This window comes from Orbicella faveolata, unplaced genomic scaffold (genome assembly GCF_042242905.1).
Source record: "Orbicella faveolata isolate gen_17 unplaced genomic scaffold, um_ofav_v1 contig_35, whole genome shotgun sequence".
In the NCBI taxonomy this organism is placed as follows: Eukaryota; Metazoa; Cnidaria; class Anthozoa; order Scleractinia; family Merulinidae; genus Orbicella; species Orbicella faveolata.
In genome coordinates, this window is record NW_028301564.1 from 3,265,053 (window position 1) to 3,287,118 (window position 22,066).

Here is a 22,066-nt window from a genome sequence, read left to right on the forward strand (position 1 = left end):
TTCCATATAATAAATCCTTTATTGAACAACCTTGTTTGGTCAAGATGGTAGGATATTGACCTCGCTCTTTTTTTGCAAGGACCTTCACTCCGTTTCGGTCCTTAAACACGCAAAAAAAGAATTTGGGCAATACCCAGCCACCTTATATAAAGCGATACTACACACCAAAACATCTAATACGAGATTTATTATCCAACTGTTGTAGTCAATAAATTTTTCAGTGAAATTAGGAGAGAGTGACCGTTCTGCGTGCGCGCGCCGACCTGTCCGGCAAACAGGTTTTCTACTGTACAAATAACTGTACAATATCGCTGTATATTTGTACTGTTATTTGAACGGTATTCGCTGCAGTTGGATAATAATTGCTCATATGACAGTATGATTTAGCCAATAAAATCTCTCGCATTATCCAATGATCCAGTTTTTAATAATTTCTAATTATCTTACTCAATTAATGACGCAGAAAAAACGTATCACCCATTTTTACGTCATAGATGAGCTGGTTCGGCGTTTTGTCGAAATGCGTGCAAAGGACCGCCTTGTACATTGGCTAACACAAGAAACATGTCAGACTGATGTGTTTCTTCATTTTTACTGCTTTGGTATTCTTTATCGAGACTAAACTCTGCGCTCTCATTTTTCACCAAAACGATCCGGCTTTAATGAAAAAATCCAAAGACGAAGACGATGTCCAATGTTGCCCGTCATCTGAGATTCGTGAAAGTCTCGAAAAGATATCGATTGTGGATGATACAGTTGAAGGTAGGTTCCTCAGCTTCAGAGCAAACTGAATTTTTCTTTTGGTATGATATTAATTAAGAGTAGAAGCGTTACAATTTGTGGGCTGGGTGAGGGTGAGGCGCCTTGTAGGGGACGAAATGATCTTTTGCGTTTAGCTCAGTTACGTTGGTAGAGGGCCAAACTGCTGTGCGGGAGTTCGAGGGTTCGAGCCCCAGACTGGACCAACAATCAGGGTCTTAAAGTAACTGAGGAGAATGAGCTGCCTTTGTAATTACATCTGCAAATGGTTAGACGTCAAGTCTTCTGGGATAAGGACTATGAACCGTGGGCCCCGTCCCCTGCATCTTCAGTATTACATGGTTAGCAAGGGACGTTAAAGAACCCACACACTTATCGCAAAGAGTAGGGCACGTAGTTCCTGGTGTTGTGGTCTGGCCTTGTCTCACGGGTTGGTGCTTTACATAGGGTTAACGTCATTGCACCTTTCCCCCTCGGATAGAATTTTCCAAAAAATTGGTAAGTATTGCTATGGTATCTCTCACCTGCCTTTCGGCAAATTGTTAAAATAGAAAATAAACAATAAACAATAAATCAGAGTATTTTTTCCCTACACGCACTGAATTTAGATACCAAAATGTTCTGGCAGACTTTCTTCTGAGGTATATAACTGAAAGTGTCATTTAAGATCAAAAAGAAATCAGTTTGTCATTTCTCCGCCTTTTTTTTAAATAGCGGAAACTTGCACGAAATCCAGCGTTTGTTTTGTACATATTTGTTTGAAATCTGTTACAGACGAACAGATGTAGGGAAAACTGAACATCCCTGAAATTTGATTTACAGATTTCAAATCTTATTCCAAGCTGTGATATTTTTTGAATATATATTTTTGTTTTGCTTTTTAAAGAATGCGGAAATTCGTGAGTGTGGCTACTTCACAGCGAAGCAAGTGCGGGAATCGGGTTTCTAGTTCTTGCTATTAAAACTTAGCTCAAGTATTTCAAGTTTGCTTTCTAAATTCAGTCTGATTTCTCTCCTTTTTTTGCCTTTTTCTACCTCAGTTTCCTTTAGTCTAAAAGGAAGTTATTGCTTATTGCAAAACTCTCATCAGGACAGGGAGCGTAACATTTAAGGGTATGTGTTTTAAATGCCAGAATCAATTATCTTTCGTTACTTTGCGCGAAAGTCGAAATAAGACTAGTAGATGGCCAGACTTCTGGGCGAAGAAAGCAAAAAATAAATAAATAAGTAAATAAATAAATAAATAAATAAAAGCGAAAAGAAAATAAATGAAAAGCACAAATGAATGATTTTCGAATTTTCCGTATGTTTATAAATGTCACGGCATCGAGGCCGAAGCACGTGCACAAACAAAAAGCGCGGTTACAAAGTCTACCGGGAGAAGAGTGAATAAAAGAAGGACATACTGCGTGGATATTTTGGAGGTTTTTCATGCCCTGTCCAAGGTATTTAGTTCATCTTGCGAAACTTTAAGTTAGGTTGTATATAGTTAAGGCCTGAACGTCCGTCTGGGGGTACATTTGGTGTTTTATCCCTAAAACGAGCAGCAGACTTGATGGCTATGCGCCATGTTTTGCAGGAGAGTACAGTTTTAGCCTGTTGACCCCTTCCTGAGCGCGTTTCCGGCCAAGTGGAACTCGTGAAACTATGAGCGAAACTGTTAGATAAAAAGCCAGATTTAAGTGTCTACGGATAAATAGCAAAGAGTGGAAGACAGTAATTTAGTCAAAAGGAACGGGTTTTCAATGGAAGTGTTAGTACAGTGCTGTTTTCGTTCCATCCTGAGTGCTTTTGCGTTCCTCGCATAATAGATCTGACGCAGTCATCTTAGAATTGTTTTCATTAACTTCGTAGGTATGGTTTAGTGTAATTTTCCCCTTGTTTTCCCGTTTTATTTTAGTTTATAGCTTCACAAACCCACTCCTCTTCGTTGCTTATAAGCTTATGTGTACATGTAGGCCTTGGCTTATCTGCTACTTTACACTTTGTACCTTCATCTAGCTATAAACTTAATATAAGCAGCTTACCATTTTACTGTAGAGTTATGCCATTAGACTTCTCATCTGTTGAAGGTAAACTCTCTATATTCAACCTTTACCATTGGCAACAAATGAAAAATATGCAGCTCAGTGTTTTGGTTAAGATTTCAGACACTGTTTTATCTTCCACATCTTCCTGTAGGAATTTTTATAATCATATACCATTGCCTCCTCCAAAACCCAGGGGCAGTTAGTTGGGCCAGGAGGAAATAAATTGAGAAAAAACTGAAGTGTCTAACTGCCCTTGGGTCTTCAAGGATGATAGCATTGTTGAATATGAAAGAAACATTTTGTCATATTCTGAAATCATTATGAAGCCTATTTCATTAAAGTGTTTCAATCATAATATTTAAGAATAAATAGTAGTAATGCGAAATGAGGAGACTAGCACTTTTCTTATGAGGCTGAGGCTATCTGAACTGCAATTCAACTGTAACACTACGTCACAATACCCTAGAACAAGCTAGCTGTTTTTTTCTAACGCCAAAATGATGCAGTGGTACATTTTGTGGAGTTCAGACAATTTAGGAGAATTTAGGATTAGCCTTTCCTTGGTAGAAATTTGAGAGTTCAATATATCAAGGGACTTTGAGACTTCCTTAGCGTTGCAAAAAATTGAGACCCAGAGACAGTTTCATTCTACGACCAGTTCATTTGGTGATTGATCTCCAAGATTGCCATTTTTACCATAGGTATATAACTTCTCCTTTGTATGACAGTAATGTGTTTAGACTTTTAGTAACATTTAAGGATTCAAGTTTCAATAAACTGACTTCTAGCTTTGTTGATCTTTCATTCTACAGTGAGATCTAGTAGTGCCAGTTCAGAGACCAATCTAAAAGATATGCCACCAAGGCGAAAAAGAAAAGCAGCTACAAGAGAAGAAACCAAGCTGAAGAAACAGAAGGAGGACTGTTTGACAAGGTCTTAACAATCAAATATTTGTAGGTTCAGTAGAAGGTTGATTCTTAAGTGGCTAATCCTGAAGTGCTAAAAAAAGGAGCAGGAGTGATTTTTTTTTGGGAATCAGAGGGAGCCATAGGTTGTTACCTTAGATCTGCCACTGGTCTTTGTATAATACAGCTGAATTCCAATTTTTTTGAACCGAACAGAAATTGGTTTGAAAAATTAAGAGGATAAATTTCTGCTATTTTTTTTTTTTTTGTAGAGGGGCCAAACAAGTGCATCAGATAAGCATAATTATGGGATTTCACTGTAATTTATCATGATCTTTAAGTAGTTTTAATCATACTTTACTTCCACTTCTCTTGGGCAAAAGAAAGTCATATCTGCTAAGATCACACCCTCAAAAGTTATGGGGTGACCCCTGATATGTATGTTCCTCTATGAGCCTTGTAAACAAAGAAAGCTGTTCACAAAAAAATTAATTTTATAGTATGGTGGGCAGGTTTTGGGGGGTTGGTATGAAAACCCAGGGGTACTACTATGTTTGCAGTATAGCATTGACGTAGGAGAATCCAGTTGCTCACAGGGTAACCCGGGGGGGGGGGGGGGGGGAAGAAAAAAAGGGAGCAGGAAATAGAATTTTGAAAAAGACAGGAAGTGGGAGAGAAATACAATATATGCATAACATTAATATAATCATGCATAATATCAAATTCTGTGAATTCTTTAATTTATAGCATAAAGCAGCAAACTATAACTGATGAGCTGGGGAAACCCTTCTCACTAAGGAGATGTCGAGCATGGTTTGAACACTATGCAGGTATTTTGGTACTTTAGTATTGTTTCATAATATTCTACATGTACATGTGTATAAATGAACAAGCTTTCCCATTCAGATAGCTTGTTGGGATATTGAACCCTTTTTTGTCCTGGTTGATCTTCTGTTCACACCAAAATGCATTTCAGCCACCAACAAAAGTAACTTTTTGAACATTTTGAACAAAGTCACGCTGGATCAAGTAATGAATTCATGCCCCATCATTAAGCATTTCTGGGACTGTTTTAGCGTGGAGGGAGGCCAAACCTGGAGGAAAAAAGTTGCTTTATTTTTCAAATTTATCGCGATTACCGGTAGTGTGAACTGGGCTGGACCTCACAAGTAACTTTCAAATCAAAGGGAATATTCAAATGGTGGTATACATGAAATAGAACCTCGGGGAGGGGAGGGGGCTACTCCCTTATATGGGTTACATAGGTATGTGTGATCCTAAAGGGTAGGGTTTTTCAGGTGTTTTGGTAATAAATAGGGTATCAGTTTTGGCCATTTTTGGTTATAAATAGGGTATGGTTTTTGCACTCTGGTCTTGAATTGGGTATGTTTCTTAGAAGAAGCTACTTTCTCATCATTATCAGTAAGACCATCAACAAAAGCCCTTCATAACTTATGTTTAGGGCAACTGTGTCAGCTGCAACGGTCATGAATAGGCTATCAAATTTTTGGTTGGGTCATAAATAAGGTAGCAAAAAAAGGAGATTTTGGTCATAAATAGGGTAAGAGTGTTGGGAAGTGGGCCGCACATCCCCGCCCAACTTTTCTGGAAGTACCCCCCTTTCCCACCCTTCTGGAGATAGAACACACCAACATGCCAAAACAAACCAAAATTGACAAGAATACTGTTAGTTAAAAGATGGATGCGAAAGATTGATATAGATTTGATATGTAAACCGTGTTTTACGCTGCACAATGTTTCCTTGTAATGTTTACAGGTCAAGATGAACCAGATACAATTGGACCTGAGGGAGTTGAAAAACTCTGCAAGGATCTTGGGGTAGATCCAGAAGATGTAAGAATTCTTATATTAATTTGTTCATTGCATTTGGGAGAGTGTTGCATTTCATAGAATTGAAAATGATCCTGTAGTTTTTGTGTCAAATTATGAGGTTTCCAGATTTTGGGGATGGATGTCATAGTTATGTAGGATCCTTTGGATTTTTGCCATTTTCCATAAATGATAGCCTGGTTTTCACTAGCAACACAAAACAGTACAGGCCTAAAAACTTTAAGAAATGGTAGGCTTATCCCATGCAAAATTCTGAGAAGTACACCACATGGAATCAGGCAGTGATGCTAGTAAGTTCCTTTTAGCCAATTATTACTGCATACATACATTTGGTGACAGAGAAAAGTGCCACTGATGACCAACATACAAATTATTATTAACAAAATTAATAAAGAAGCCTAAGCCGTGTATTACACCGTGGTAAAACATGACGGACATTTCAAATGTCCAGAGTGTTTTGTCACAGTGTAATACACAGCTTAGGCTTCGTCATTTGCTTTATTGTATAGATTTTACACACCGCACTAGAGACAACAAAGCACACAGATCAACAAACTGGCACAATTTAATACCACTAAAGTGCTACATGCCTCGTCTTCAAAACTCTCTGCTGCTTCGCAGAGATCTCCATCACAAATTTCTTTAAAGAAAATGTTTTTTGCCATCTCTAGAGGTAATGTGGCGAAAAACAATAAAACACGCTTTTTCTATGTTTTATACTCGAATGAAACATGGGTTTTTGACCAATCAGAGCACACGCATGGTCCTATCTATATTATCAAAACATGTAACTATGCATAAATGTAGTGGCATTGCAATGATGATTGTGTCAATGATAATGTTGTAAGCTACGCTGTGTACTACGTGTACATGTAATTGATTTTTCTTTGCAGAGCGTTATGCTTGTAATAGCATGGAAACTACAGGCAGCAACAATGGGATTTTTTACCTTTCATGAATGGAGCAAAGGGATGCTCTCAATAGAGTAAGAATTTACTTTGTGTTAAAACCAAATACATGTATGTTAATATACAATATTTTATCCATGGGACAGTGATTCCCTGATTTATAATCCCATTATTGACACTTTCGACAACTGGTTACAGCTGTTTTGTTTCTGTCTCTACATTCTCTGTGTCAAATTATGTTTATAATTATCATACAGGAGACTGAAGTTCTTTATCTCTCTTTTTAGATGTGACTCAACAGCCAAGCTTAAAGCACAGTTAAATGGCCTGAAGTCGTTAACAAGTGACAGCGCAACTTTTAAAAAGATCTACCGCTATGCGTTTGACTTTTGTAGAGTAAGTTTGTACTTTTTTTGGCTTGCATAATTTTCAAAGTTGATGTTCTGATTGTAATACAAGAAAAATTATTGAAATATTACACAGTACCTTATTATCAACAATGTCAACAATGCATTGGGAGTTGAGGGAGAGAGGTGAAGATAACCACTATTTGCTGACAGATTTTTATTTAAATGGCTGGTTTTATCTGGTTTAGAAACAAGTAATTCTGAAGATATTTTAAAGTTAACACTTTTATAATTGTTAATTCTGGAATGCCTTCAGATTTATATAATTATTATAATTATTGTTATTCAAATGATTAATATGACGACACTTCTTCAGTCGTAACATTCATTTTCATCACCCAGAACCCTTAATCTTGGTTATGTTACATACTATCCAGAGATGCCAGCAAGTAATAATTGCAATTTTCTTTCACACAGAATCAAGACCAGCGTACTTTAGAAATAGATACAGCCATGGCAATGATGAATCTCTTACTCCATGGTTCATGGTCATTGCTAGATGATTTCTTAGAATTTTTACGGGTATGTTATCAAGGACAATGGTATAAGGGTAACTTTATTCACACAGTGTTTGTGTTCAAAGGTTACAGCTTGTGATACCATGTACATGCAATCTTCTGTAGGAAAAAACATGGTAACTACTGTAGTACATTTAGTCATAATTTGTAGCACAAGAAAACACTGACAGTGCTCATAAATATGTACAGAAAAGTTCTAAAACTTTCAAACCTAGTGTGCACAGTGTTGCTAGTACAGGGACAAATATTGCCAAAAAAAATGGCTTTCTTTGTGCTTTATGGGCTTTGTTAGGTTTGCAAGGTCTTGTGGTGAAATGTACAGCCACCATCATTTTTTCCTAGAGAGAACTGAACACCCATTACCTTAACTGGACCCCCCCCCCCCCCCCCCCCGCCCCCGTTAGGTTCGTGCTCAGGCAAACAACTCAAATGATAAAATAATTTGCTAACAGTTGCTGGAACTTAGCACTCTGAACATTGTTAATAAATTAATATATTATTATTATTATTATTATTATTATTATTATTAATATTACTATTACTATTACTATTACTATTACTATTACTATTACTATTACTATTACTATTACTATTGTTATTGCTATTGCTATTGCTATTGCTATTACTGTTACTATTACTGTTATTGTTATTGTTATTGTTATTGTTATTATTAATATATATAATTTATGTTTGTAGTAAATTGTCAGGAATTACACCAGATCAAGGGTGGCCTGCTTCTAGTAACTCTTTCTTCAATGTGTGATTTTTTTTTTTTTCCTTTATCTGCAGAATTCAAAATATAAAGTTTTAAACAGAGACCAGTGGTGTAACGTCTTGGAATTTAGCCGATCAATACTCCCTGACTTATCAAATTATGATGAAGATGGTGCTTGTAAGTGTTGAATTGCTTGTTATTTTCCCAGCTTGTGACAGATCATGACTGACTTTTCTGACCACATAAAACCTTGATCAGTCACTCAGTGTTACACATCATTTATTAACCAACTCTAAGGATGGCAGGATGTTGGCTAAGGGTGTGTTTCTGTGGGAAAATTCAAGATTGGATTCTAAAATCCTGAAATGGATTTTGCATTCCTTTACTGAACAGATTAATCCAATATCACTCAGATCATGGTGCATCAAAGAAACTGAAAAATCCTTGCCCAGAGTGGATTATTCAGTTCCTTTGATGGACCATAGTCCAAGTGATCCAGAATTAATCTGTTTAGTAAAGAAATGCAAAATCCATTTTTGGATTTAAGAATCCAATCCTGGATTTTCCCAAGGAAATGCACCTAAGTTCTTTTTACCGGTGAGTGTGTTTAGACTCAGTGGAGGTTCATAAACACAATGCCAAAAAAGTTTGAAGACCATTGTCATGCCATTTTGACCAGACAACAGCAGGTAATGAAAACCTAGGTGGGCAAGACAGCCAATCTTGCCTGCTCAGGTAGCCAATCACAACACAGGATTTGGTTCATCTGGCCTACTCGCAGAGCAAGATGTAGCCATGTAATAAGTAGCATTATAGGCATGCAACACATGCAGAGTTATCTGTATTTTGGTGCAGTAGTCCTTTGCACATGGTGCTTGGTAGTAGGCGTACACTTGTTTTCATAACCCTCTCCTTTGCTCCAACACTTTTATTCATTCAATTTTTTAAGTTTTTTTTTTTTTCATAAGTTTTGTTCATTTCCAATAGAATAACACTAGATACAACATGCAGCTTGTCCTATTAGTAGCTCTAAAAAGGCAACATTTTCATTTACTGTCATATTTTAGCTTCCTGTTTTGTTGTTCCCTCACTTAATTATTTTTGAAACTGACATGTTTTCTTCATTGTTGATCATTGATCGTTTCTCAGGGCCAGTTCTCATGGATGAATTTGTTGTGTGGTACAGACAGAAATACCCTCCCAAATCTTCGTCAGCTTGACTAACTTTGTCAGAATCAAGTTTTACTACAAAAAGTATTATGCAACATGCAGACCATGGACTTTACAAGCTATCATAGCAAGAAAGGACTTCCATTGGCTAGGAATGTTGCTTACAAAAAATGTTACGTTGAAGAGTCCTCACAGTTACTGCAAATTTTTCAACAGTGGCATGAATGAAATAACCAAACAATGCAATGAGATGGCTCGAACCATCCATTGTTTGACTTTACGTGCAATGCCCATTGCTTTGCTAGAAAGCTGGAGAAAAGACAAGCTAAAAATACTGACTAAAAGCTGTACATGCAAGAAAACGTTTTTTTTTTTTTGATTTACTTCACTGTGAAGTTCTGACTGAGAGAAAGCACCATTCAACTCCTGTTAATCTCTCTTCCCTGAGATTGAAATGTTAATTCTCCCTAAGGATTGCCATACATTTTTTAATGTTGCTACTGAGAATTTTGTAATGCATCAAGAGTATGTAATTGTTGTTGATTTTCATCCTTTTCATCTCCTGTTCAGTTTACAGTGTACTGATATGGTGTTTCCCCTACCTTTAAAGGAGAAACAGCTCTGCGTTATTGCAGTCCTGAAGTTGTAAAGATATGACTTCATGAAAAATAAAATGGCTAAGAAAATACTGAGATTTTTTGCAAATAATTATATTACCTTGACATTTTCGTTTTTGTAAAGATATCACTTATTTTTCTCTGAAAATTTGATAACGGATCAACAGTTTTTCCCTTGACCAGTCATGTGCATCGTCTTAAGCTGTCTTGATTTGGTTCTTCAGTTTTCCAGTGTTGTAATTTTGTTATTACAGTTCTTCTCTCCCTTTTATTGGAAAACTATTGTGGCATCATAAAAATCATTAATTTTGCGCAATATGAAGCCTCAAGGGAGTTGTTTGGTGCTTTCAGGGTATCGTAGTTCATAGTTTATTAATAAAAAGCAGTTTAAACCAAACTGTGTGGATCAAGTTTATTGCATGTCACATTTGGATGTACTTGTTGGTTCACGAGATAGATACAACCCAATGGGACTCCCATGTAAAAAGGACGGGGATGCGCGTCGTACCTTTTAAGGGTTAAAAAAGCGGATTTGGTAACTGTTGGGGTGGTCAGCCTTAAAAGGTCCCACAGTTGGGCTAAATTTCGTGAAAGTCGTAAATTTCACCTTAGGGGTAAATTTCGTCTAAGTCGTAAATTTCGTTTAAGAGGGTAAATTTTGTCTGAAACGTAAATTTCATCTAACCATCGTCTAAGAGGTAAATTTCGCCTAAGAGGTAAGCTTCATCCTGGCTTCATTTTGGCTTCATCTAATTCGTAAATTTCGTCTAAGTCGTAAATTTCATCTAAGTGGTAAATTTCGTCTAAGTCGTAAATTTCGTCTAAGTGGTAAACTTCGTCTAACAGGTAAATTTCCTCTCAGAGGTAAATTTCGTCCAATAGGTAAATTTCGTCTACGAGGTAAATTTTGTCTAAGTCGTAAATTTCATCTAAAGAGTAAATTTCGTCTAAGTCGTAAATTTCACCCTAGGGGTAATTTCGTCTAAGAGGGTAAATTTTGTCTGAAACGTAAATTTCATCTAACCATCGTCTAAGAGGTAAATTTCGCCTAAGAGGTAAGCTTCATCCTGGCTTCATTTTGGCTTCATCTAATTCGTAAATTTCGTCTAAGTCGTAAATTTCATCTAAGTGGTAAATTTCGTCTAAGTCGTAAATTTCGTCTAAGTGGTAAACTTCGTCTAACAGGTAAATTTCCTCTCAGAGGTAAATTTCGTCTAATAGGTAAATTTCGTCTACGAGGTAAATTTCGTCTAAGTCGTAAATTTCATCTAAAGAGTAAATTTCGTCTAAGTCGTAAATTTCACCCTAGGGGTAATTTCGTCTAAGTCGTAAATTTCGTCTAAGAGGGAAACTTCGTCTAAGTCGTAAATTTCGTCTAACGAGTGAATTTCGTCTAATGGGTAAATTTCGTCTTAGTCGTAAATTTCATATAAGTGGTAAACTTCGTCTAATAGTTAAATTTCGCCTAAGTGGTAAACTTTGTCTAAGAGGTAAATTTCGTCTAAGAGGTAAATTTCGTATATGTCGTAAATTTCATCTAAGGGGTTAATTTCGTCTAAGTCGTAAATTTCGTCTAACTCGTAAATTTAGTCTAAGCCGTAAATTTCGTCTAAATCGTAAATTTTGTCTAAGTCGTAAATTTCGTCTAAGTCGTAATTTTCATTTAAGGGGTAAATTTCGTGTAAGTCGTAAATTTCGTCTAAGTGGTAAACTTCGTTTAAGAGGTAAATTTCGTCTAAGAGGGAAACTTCGTACAAGTCGAAAATTTCGTCTAAGTCGTAACTTTTATCTAAGGGGTAAATTTTGTCAAAGCCGTGAATTTCGTCCAAATCGTAAATTTCGTCTAAGAGGTAAATTTTGTTTGAGGCGTAAATTTCGTGTTAGTCGTAAAATTCGTCTAAGTCGTAAATTTCGTGTAACGGGTAAATTGGGTCTAAGACGTGTATTTCACTTGTGGAAGTCTATCCATTTAGAAAGTGCTTGGGTGAGAGGTTCTTGCCCCTATCAACTTTCTTTTCTCTCGTAAGTTCTCGCGCGTTTAGAGATGCGCCACACTCGCGTTTTAGGTGCGGGGATGTTAACCAATACTTCCTTAACTTTTCTAAGATGCTACTTTTAGCCCTCCCCGAAATCTACACATGTGTATTTTACTTGTGGAAGTCTATTGATTTGGACAGTGCTTGGGTAAGAGATTTTCGCCTTGTTCAATTTTCTTTTCGCTAGTAAGTTCTCGCTGTCTGGGTTAAAGATTCTCGCCCATTTATATCTTTTTACTACTAGGGCTTTTTGTCGAATTAGTTTAGAGTCCCTGGGACTCGCAAATATCGGCCAAGTTCCTTGAAATCGACCCAAAGTTGGTAAAAATCACGCTACGCGCAGCCCGGTCTCGGCGACTTTGAGCACTGTCCAAATCGATAGACTTCCACAAGTAAAATACACATGTGTAGATTTGAGAAAGGGCCAAATCTAGCATCTATAAAAAGTCCAGTAAGCATAGTTTTAGATGCCGACACCGAAATCGCGAGTTTGGCGAATCTCTAAACGCGCGAAAATACGCGAGAGAAAAAATATAAATGGGCGAGAATCTCCAACCCAAGCATTGTCCAAAGCGACAGACTACCACCAGTGAAATACACATGTGTAGATTTGAGAAACTGCCAAACCTAACGTCTTTAAAAAGTCCAGTAAGCATACTTTGAAATCCCGACACCAAAACCGCGTGTGGCGCATCTCTAAACAAGCTAGAACGTACTAGAGAAAAGAAAGTTGATATGGGCGAGAATTTCTAACCCAAGCAATCTCCAAATCAATAGACTTCCACAAGTGAAGTACATGTTTGTAGACAGGGGGGGGGGGGGGGGCACTAAAAGTAGGATCTTTAAAAAGTTAGGTAAGCATTGGTTGTAATTCCCGCACCTAAAACGCGAGTGTGGCGCATCCCTAAACGCGCGAGAATTTACAAGATAAAAAAAAGTTGGTATCGGCAAGAATCTCTCACCCAAGCACTGTCGAAATCGATAGACTTCCACAAGTGAAATACACGTGTGTAGATTTGGGGGAGGGCTAAAAGTAGCATCTTTAAAAAGTTAGGTAAGCATAGGTGGGGATCCCCGTACCTAAAACGCGAGGATGGCGCATGTCTAAACGCGCTAGAACTTACGAGAGAAAAGAAGGTTGGTATGGACTGGAATATCCTACCCAAACACTGTCCAAATCGGTAGACTTCGACAAGTAAAATATACGTGTGTAGATTTGAGAAAGGGCCAAATCTAGCATCTTCAAAAAGTCCAGTAAGCATAGTTTGAAATGCCAACACCGAAATCGTGAGTGTGTCGCACCTCTAAAGTCGCGAAAACTTACAAGATAAAAGAAAGTTCATAAAGGCGGGAATCTCTCACCCACGCACTGCCCAAATCGAAAGACTTCCATAAGTGAAATACACGTGTGTAGATTTGGGGAAGGGCTGAAAGTAGCATCTTAAAAAAAATTAATTAAGCTTTGGTTAAGATCCCCTAAAACGCGAGTGTGGCGCATCTCTAAACGCGCAAGAATTGAAAAAGGGCCAAATCTAGCAACTTCAAAAAGTCCAGTAAGCATAGTTTGACATTCCGACATCAAAATCGGGAGTGAGGCGCATTTCTAAACACGCGAGAACTTACCAGAGAAAAGAAAGTTGATATGGGTACAGAATATTCAACCCAAGCATTGTCCAAAGCGGCAAACTATTACAAGTGAAATACACGTGTGTAGATTTGAGAAAGGGCCAAATCTAGCATCTTTAAAAAGTCCAGTAAGCATAGTTTGAGATGCCGACACCGAAATCACGAGTGTGGAGCGTCTCTAAACGCCGAAAACACGCGAGAGAATAAAAATATAAATGGGCGAGAATCTCCAACCCAAGCATTGCCCAAAGCAACAGAATATATTATATATACCACAAGTGAAATACACGTGTGCAGATTTGAGAATGGGCTAAATCTAGCATCTTTACAAAGTCGTGTAACCTTAGTTTGAGATCCCGACACCAAAACCGTGTGTGGGGCGCATCTCTAAACGCGCGAGAACTTACTAAAGAAATGGCGATATGGGCGAGAATCTCTCACCCAAGCACTGTCCAAAAAAAAAATTAGACTTTTACAAGTGAAAAACACGTGGGTACATTTGAAGCAGGGCTAAAAGTGGCATCTTTAAAAGTTTACGTGAGCATTGGTTGGGATTCCTGCGCCTAAAACGCGAGTGTGGCGCATCTCTAAACGCGCGAGAACGTACGAGAGAAAGGAAAGTTGATATGAGCGAGAATCTCCAACCCAAACTTTGTCCAAATCGATAGACTTCACAAGTTAAATGCACGTGTGTAGATTTAAGGGAGGGCTAAAAGATGCATCTTTAAAAAAATAGGTAAGTATTGGTTCGGATTCCCGTACCTGAAACGCGAATGTGGCGCATCTCTAAACGCGCGAGAACTTACGAGAGAAAACAAAGTTGATATGGGCGAGAATCTCAAACCTAAACCTAAGCACTGTGCAAATCGATAGAGTTTTACAAGTGAAACACGTTTGTGTAGATTTTGGGGGAGTGCCAAAACTAGCATTTTTAAAGACTCCGTGAGCAGAGTTTGTGATCCCCACACCAAAAACGCGAGTTTGCCGCATTGCTAAACGCGCAAAAACACGCGAGTGAACAACAGATATAAATGGCGAACATCTTTAACCCAAACACTGTCCAAATCGATAGACTTCCACAAGTGAAATACATGTGTGTAGATTTGAGATAAGGCCAAATCTAAAATCTTCAAAAAGTCCACTAAGCATAGTTTGAGATGCGGACACCGAGGTCAAGACTGTAGCGCATCTCTAAACGCGCGAAAACAGGCGAGAGAAAATAATATAAATGGGCGAGAATCTCCACCCCAAGCATTGTCCAAACCGACAGACTACCACAAGTGAAATACACGTGTGTAGATTTGAGAAAGGGCCAAATCTAGCATCTTTAACAAGTCCAAAAAGCATAGTTTGAGATCCCGACACCAAAACGGCGAGTGCGACGCATCTCTAAACGCGCGAGAACTTACTAGAGAAAAGGAAGTTAATATAGGCGAGAATCTCTTACCCAAGCACTTTCCAAATCAATAGACTTCCACAAGTGAAATACACGTGTGTAGATTCGAGGGAGGGCTAAACGGTAGCATCTTTAAAAAGCTAGGTAAGCATTGGTTGGGATCCCGGCACCTAAAACGCGAGTGTGGCGCATCTCTAAACGCGCGAGAACTTACGAGAGAAAAGAAAGCTGCTATGGGCGAGAATCTCTCACCCAAGCACTGTCGAAATCGATAGACTTCCACAAGTGAAATACACGTGTGTAGATTTGGGGAAGGGCTAAAAGTAGCGTTTTTAAAACGTTAAGTAAGCATTGGTTAAGATCCCCACACCTAAAAGGCGAGTAGGGCGCATCTCTAAACGCGCAAGAATTTAGGAGAGAAAAGAAAGTTGATATGGGCAAGAAACTTTCACCCAAGTACTGTTCAAATCAAAAGACTTCTACAAGTGAAATACAAGTGTGTAAATTTGAGGGAGGGCTCAAGTAGCATGTTTAAAAAGTGAGGTAAGCATTGGTTGGGATCCACGCACCTAAAACGCGAGTGTGGCGCATCTCTAAACACACGAGAACTTACAAGAGAAAAGAAAGTTTATATGGTCTAGAATCTCCAACCCAAACACTGTCCAAATTGATTGAGTTCCACAAGTGAAATACACGTGTGTACATTTGACAAAAGGCCAAATCTAGCATTTTGAAAAAGTCCAGAAAGCATAGTTTGAGATGCCGACACCGAAATCGCTAGTGTGGCGCATCTCTAAACGCGCGAGAACTTACGAGAGAAAGGAAAGTTGATATGGGCGAGAATCTTTCACCCAAGCACTGTCCAAATCAATAGGCTTCCACAAGTGAAATACACGTGTGTAGATTTGGTAGAGGGCTAAAAGTAGCATCTTTAAAATGTCAGGTAAGCATTGGCGGGGATCTCCGCACCAATAACGCGAGTGTAGCGCATCTCTAAACGCGCGAGAACTTACTAGAGAAAAGAAAGTTGATATCGGCGACAATCTCTCACCCAAGCACTGTCCAAATCAATAGACTTCTACAAGTTAAATACACTTGTGCAGATTTAAGAAAGGGCTAAATCTAGCATCTTCAAAACGTCCAGTAAGCATATTTTAAGACGCCCACACCGAAATCACGAATGTGGCGCATCCCTAAATGCGCGAAAACACGCGAGTGAAAAAAAATATAAATGGGCGAGAATCTCTACCCCAAGCATTGTCCAAACCGACAGACTACCACAAGTGAAATACACGTGTGTAGATTTGAGAAAGGGCCAAATCTAGCATCTTTAACAAGTCCAAAAAGCATAGTTTGAGATTCCGACACCAAAACGGCGAGTGCGACGCATCTCTAAACGCGCGAGAACTTACTAGAGAAAAGAAAGTTAATCTAGGCGAGAATCTCTTACCCAAGCACTTTCCAAATCGATAGACTTCCACAAGTTAAATACACGTGTGTAGATTTGAGGAAGGGCTAAAAGGTAGCATCTTTAAAAAGTTAGGTAAGCATTGGTTGGGATCCCGGCACCTAAAACGCGAGTGTGGCGCATCTCTAAACGCGCGAGAACTTACAACAGAAAAGAAAGTCGATGTGGGCGAGAATCTCTCACCCAAGAACTGTTCAAATCGATAGCCGTCCACAAGTGAAATACACGTGTGTAGATTTGGGGGAGAGCTAAAAGTAGCATCTTTAAAATGTTAGGTAAGCATTGGTGGGGATCTCCGCAACTATAACGCGAGTGTGGCGTAACTCTAAACGCGCGAGAACTTAGGACAGAAAAGAAAGTTTATATGGGCGAGAATCTCCAACCCAAACACTGTCTAAATCGATAGACTTTTACATGTGAAATACACGTGTGTAAATTTGGGGGAGGGTAAAGTAGCATCTTTAAAAAGTTAGGTAAGCATTGGTTGGGACCCCTGCACCTAAAACGCGAGTGTGGTGCATCCCTAAACGCGCGAGAACTTACCAGAGAAAAGAAAGTTGATATGGGCGAGAATCTGTCACCCAAGCACTCTTCAAATCGATAGACTTCCACAAGTGAAATACACGTGTGTAGATTTGGAGGAGGGCTAAAAGTAGCATCTTTAAAAATTAAGTAAGCATTGGTTGGGATCCACGCACGTAAATCGCGAGTGTGGTGTATCTCTAAACGCGCGAGAACTTACAAGAGAAAAGAAAGTTGATATGGTCTAGAAACTCCAACCCAAACACTGTCCAAATTAATTGAGCTCCACAAGTGAAATACTCGTGTGTAGATTTGAGAAAGGGTCAAATCTAGCATCTTAAAAAAGTCCAGTAAGCATAGTTTGAGATGCCAACACCGAAATCGTGAGTGTGTCGCACCTCTAAAGTCGCGAAAACTTACAAGAAAAAAGAAAGTTCATAAAGGCGGGAATCTCTCACCCACGCACTGCCCAAATCGAAAGACTTCCATAAGTGAAATACACGTGTGTAGATTTGGGGAAGGGCTGAAAGTAGCATCTTAAAAAAAATTAATTAAGCTTTGGTTAAGATCCCCTAAAACGCGAGTGTGGCGCATCTCCAAACGCACGAGAACTTACGAGAGAAAGGAAAGTTGATATGGGCAAGAATCTCCAACCCCAGCATTGTCCAAAGCGACAGACTACAACAAGTGAAATGCAGGTGTGTAGATTTGAGAAAGGGCCAAATCTAGCATCTTAAAAAGGCACAGTAAGTATAGTTTGAGATGCAGACACCGAAATCGCGAGTGTGGTGCATCTCTAAACGCGCGTAAACGCGCGAGAGAATGAAAACATAAATGAGCGAAAATGTCCAACCCAAGCATTGCATAGAGCAACAGAATACCACAAGTGAAATACAGGTATGCAGATTTGAAAAAGGGCTAAATCTAGCATCTTTAGAAACTCGAGTAACCTTAGTTTGAGATCCAGACACCAAAACCGCGAGTGGGGCGCATCTCTAAACGCGCGAGAACTTACTAGAGAAAAGAACGTTGATATGGGTGAAATCTCTCACCCAAGCACTATCCAAATCCATAGACTTTTACAAGTGAAATACACGTGTGTAGATTTGGGGCAGGGCTAAAAGTGACATTTTTAAAAGTTTACGTGAGCATTGGTTGGGATTCCCGCACCTAAAACGTGAGTGTGGCGCATCTCTAAACGTGCGAGAACTTGCGAGAGAAAGGAAAGTTGATATGGGCGAGAATCTCCAATCCAAACACTATGGGCTAAAAGTAGTATCTTTAAAAAGTTAGTTAAGCATTGGTTCGGATTCCTGCACCTAAAACGCGAGTGTGGCGCATCTCTAAACGCGCGAGAACTTACGAGAGAAAAAAAAGTTGATATGGCCTAGATTCTCCAACCCAAACACTGTCCAAATCGATAGACTTCCACGAGTGAAATACACGCGTGTAGATTTGAAGGAGGACTAAAAGGTAGCATCTTTAAAAAGTTAGGTAAGCATTGGTTGGGATCCCGCACCTAGAACGCGAGTGTGGCGCATCTCTAAACGCGCGAGAACGTACGAGAGAAAAAGTCTTTTGTTGAAAAAGGATTGTCCCAAATTGTAAATGATTGTCGTTTCGTGACAACGAATTTTATTTCGACAAAAATGAAAATACATTTAGAGCCAATGAATGACAAAGGAAGGTATTGTTTATCTTTTGATGATTTTGAATGTTAATACATATGCAAATGTTGTTCTTGAACGTTCCTTACGCGCAAATGAAGGTCATATTGGTGTTAATGAGAGTATATTGACCATAATGAAACAAATTTGGACACAAATGAATGGATATTTTTTGTAAATGAACAGCAAAAGGTGTATTAATATAGTGACTTCATTTTAAAGTTTGTCTCATATTCCATCGGCACTTTCGGGTTTATTTTTTATTTAATATCATCGACATGTCACTGAAACAGATTATGACGCCTTCCCTGGCCGCAAGACGAAGAACCCTAGCGAGAGTATGTAAGGAATGCTAGGAAAATTTCCTACCATTTCTCTGCGGTACTTACAGTAGAAGCCCCGTGCGTCCCGTCATAATTTCTCCTAAGAGGTCAATTTCCTCTAAGTCTTAAATTTCGTCTAAGACGAAAATTTCGTGGAAGTCGTAAATTTCGTCCAAGTCTTAAATTTCGTCTAAGAGGTAAATTTCGTCTCAGGGGTAAATTTCGTCTAAGAGGTAAATTTCGTCTAACTCGTATATTTCATCTAAGGGGTAAATATCGCCTAAGTCGTCAGTTTTGTCTCCGTTGTAAATTTCGTCTAAGAGGTAAATTTCGTCTAAGTGGTAAATTTCGCCAGAGAAGTAAATTTCCTCAAAAAGGTAAATTTCGTCTTCGTCGTAAAGTTCGTGTAACTCGTAAATTTCGTCAAAGTCGTAAATTTCGTCTAACTCGTAAATTTCATCTAAGTCGCAAATTTTGTCTAAGATGTAAATTTCGTCTAAGTCGTAAATTTCGTCTGAATTTTATATTTCGTCTAAGTGGCAAATTTCGTCTAACAGGTAAATTTCGCCCAAATCGCAAATTTCGTTTAAGGTGGTCTTATACCTAAATTTTGTTTTTTTTTTGCAAAACAACTCTGTGGAACAGTTTTGGTATCACGTTAAAGGACTTTGCACTCTGACTTCAAAAATGAGCTCTTCCAGCTCACGTGCCACGATAGTTAATGAATAACTAGCTCCTTAGTGTTAAAAAGTGGTGTTCATTATAAACACGATAACGTAAGAGTGAATGGTTCGAGAAGTATGGAATTAAGTTCATCCTGTCCATAAGCAAGTTGTCCAGGAGACAAACCTCAGAAAACAGTGTTTTGAGGGGGTTTTTCTCGTGAAATGTTGAAAAAGTATATTAATATTAACTAGTATTAACTATATTAACTAAATAACAGGAAAAAATTTCATAAATTGCAAATTTTGGAGGTTTAAGACCTAGATAATTGTGTCCTTCATCAATGTTGAAAATTTGACAACATTCGGTTAAAACCCAGTGGAGATATCGTGTGCGAGATATTGATGATCCGTCTATTTGGTCATTTTGAGAAATAAGGCTTTAAGGTTTTACTTCGGTCTCCGAGAGCCCAGATTAGCCCTGTGAACTAGGTGGGGGGAGAGGTTAGGGGCAGGGGGAGGGGTATATTTAAAGGTTTTACATAAATGTTTCATTGAACACCTGAATACATACCAGTCATAGAATTGTTAACCAAGTATAAGGAGCGTATAAGATGGTAGAAGAAATAATGTTCAGGACCATGATGCAAAATTCTCATAACTACACATCTTTAAAGCGTTTGTGTAAAGTATCATTAAAATGTACTGAATTGAATCCATTTTGTGAGTACTTTTAGACTGTAAACAATGGTTGCTATGGGTGTTGCTATGTTGAAATATAGCTAGAAGTGTTCAGATTTCTTAATTTAAACGTAAATTCAGGAGTAATTAGAGGAAAATCGTTTTAAAATACGATTTACAAATGGACAGGGATGTTGAATCTTCATGTTCCAAAAAAATGGTTTTCTGGAGAAAAATTTATATCTGAGAGTATAAGACCCCCTTAAGTCGTAAATTTAGTCTAACTCGTAAATTTCGTCTAAGTCGTCAATTTCTTCTAAGTCGTAAATTTTTTCTATGTCGTAAATTTCGTCTAAGTCGTGAATTTCGTCTAAGTCGTGAATTTCGTTAAAGTCGTAAATTTAGTCTAACTCGTAAGTTTCGTTTAAGTCGCAAATTTTTTTTAAGGGGTAAATTTTGTCTAAGTCGTAAATTTCTATAAGTCGTAAATTTCGTCTAAGTCGTAAATTTTGTCGAAGTCGTAAATTTTGTCGAAGTCGTAAATTTCGTCTAAGTCGTGAATTTCGTTAAAGTCGTAAGTTTAGTCTAACTCGTAAATTTCGTTTAAGTCGCAAATTTTTTTTAAGAGGTAAATTTTGTCTAACTTGTAAATTTCGTCTAAGTCGCAAATTTCTTTTAACAGGTAAATTTTCTCTAAGTCGTAAATTTCGTCTAAGGGGTAAATTTCGTTTCACGGGTAAATTGCGTTTAAGACGTAGACTTCGTCTAAGTCGTAAATTTCGTCTAAGAGGTAAATTTCGTCTACGTTCTCAAACGTTCTCAACGTCTACGTTCTTGCTGGTTTTCAGTGTCACGCAATTCAAAATAGATCAAAATAAAAATCAAAACCGGTCAATAGAAAAAGTCCAGAATCTGGGAAATGAAAGAAGGTAAATATGCAAAGACTCGCTAAAATTCTTTTCACAGTAATTTTTCTTATGCGAGATATGCGGAGAAATTTTTTACCCAAATTTATAGAGATTTGTATGGAGACGCCATGCTGGTGCCCGACCATATGGGCACCAACATGGCGGCCGGAAACCAACAGAAACATCTGTCACTGAGTTTTGCTACAAAAGCGTGAATTTATCCCCCGAGAAACTCTAAAACATTAAAATATACTTTTTCTAAGACATGAACTGTTCAGATAGCCAAATTCCCCGAAATAAGTCACCTTTTTAACCATCATGACAGCTCTCTAGTCCGTCATGTAAATGCCGCGTCACGCAAAAGCTTAGAAATTCAAGCGTAGTGTATCACAAAACCAGGAACCCATTCGGAGCGAAAATTTGTATGAATATAAGTTTTCAGCTGCTCTTATACATCATTTAAGTAAAATCTCAGGAAGATCAATAGTTTTGTAGTTCGAATTTTAGTGACGTCATGTGAAAACCAGCTATAAGTATTGTATTGCACTTGAACGTATGCAGTTAACATGGGTATGAAATTGTAACGCAGGTCTGAAACAGGGTTTTGATTGAAGGGTCAGGTCATAAATAGGGTTTCGAATTTATGGTCAGGGCATAAATAGGGTAGGGAATGTCGCAGATTTTGGTCACCCCCGCCTAATTTTTCCAGGTGAAGCCCCTCCCCGGGGATCGTTACTTTCGGACGTTTATGGTATGTTGCTAAAATAGGAGGTAATGTAAAAAAAGAGACTAGGCTGCATCATTGGCGAGAGATTTGAGCTTAAGGGGGATCCTTCTTAACTATAGATTTAAAACAATTGCTAAGGGATTGTTGATGGCGTTATTCAAAGGACAGCT

General features: G+C 38.3%; 1 protein-coding gene across 1 annotated transcript; it reads left to right on the forward strand.

Moving 5' to 3' along the window:
• The first annotated feature begins 2,104 nt into the window (after positions 1-2,104).
• Positions 2,105-10,277, forward strand: LOC110048710 (DCN1-like protein 4). The gene is made up of 9 exons (XM_089273632.1): positions 2,105-2,204; positions 3,602-3,722; positions 4,442-4,524; positions 5,472-5,548; positions 6,439-6,530; positions 6,741-6,849; positions 7,278-7,382; positions 8,168-8,270; positions 9,243-10,277. The coding sequence occupies exons 2-9, from the start codon at positions 3,643-3,645 to the stop codon at positions 9,311-9,313; spliced, it is 720 nt and encodes a 239-aa protein (XP_089129758.1). The 5' UTR covers positions 2,105-2,204; positions 3,602-3,642; the 3' UTR covers positions 9,314-10,277.
• Positions 10,278-22,066: the final 11,789 nt, after the last annotated feature.

Excerpts from the sequence above, each read along its gene's own strand:
- LOC110048710 (XM_089273632.1), top strand. The coding sequence starts at position 3,643 with ATGCCACCAAGGCGAAAAAGAAAAGCAGCTACAAGAGAAGAAACCAAG. Across the intron at positions 6,531-6,740 it reads AAAGGGATGCTCTCAATAGA|ATGTGACTCAACAGCCAAGC; the intron begins GTAAGAATTTAC and ends CTCTCTTTTTAG. Across the intron at positions 7,383-8,167 it reads ATTTCTTAGAATTTTTACGG|AATTCAAAATATAAAGTTTT; the intron begins GTATGTTATCAA and ends CTTTATCTGCAG.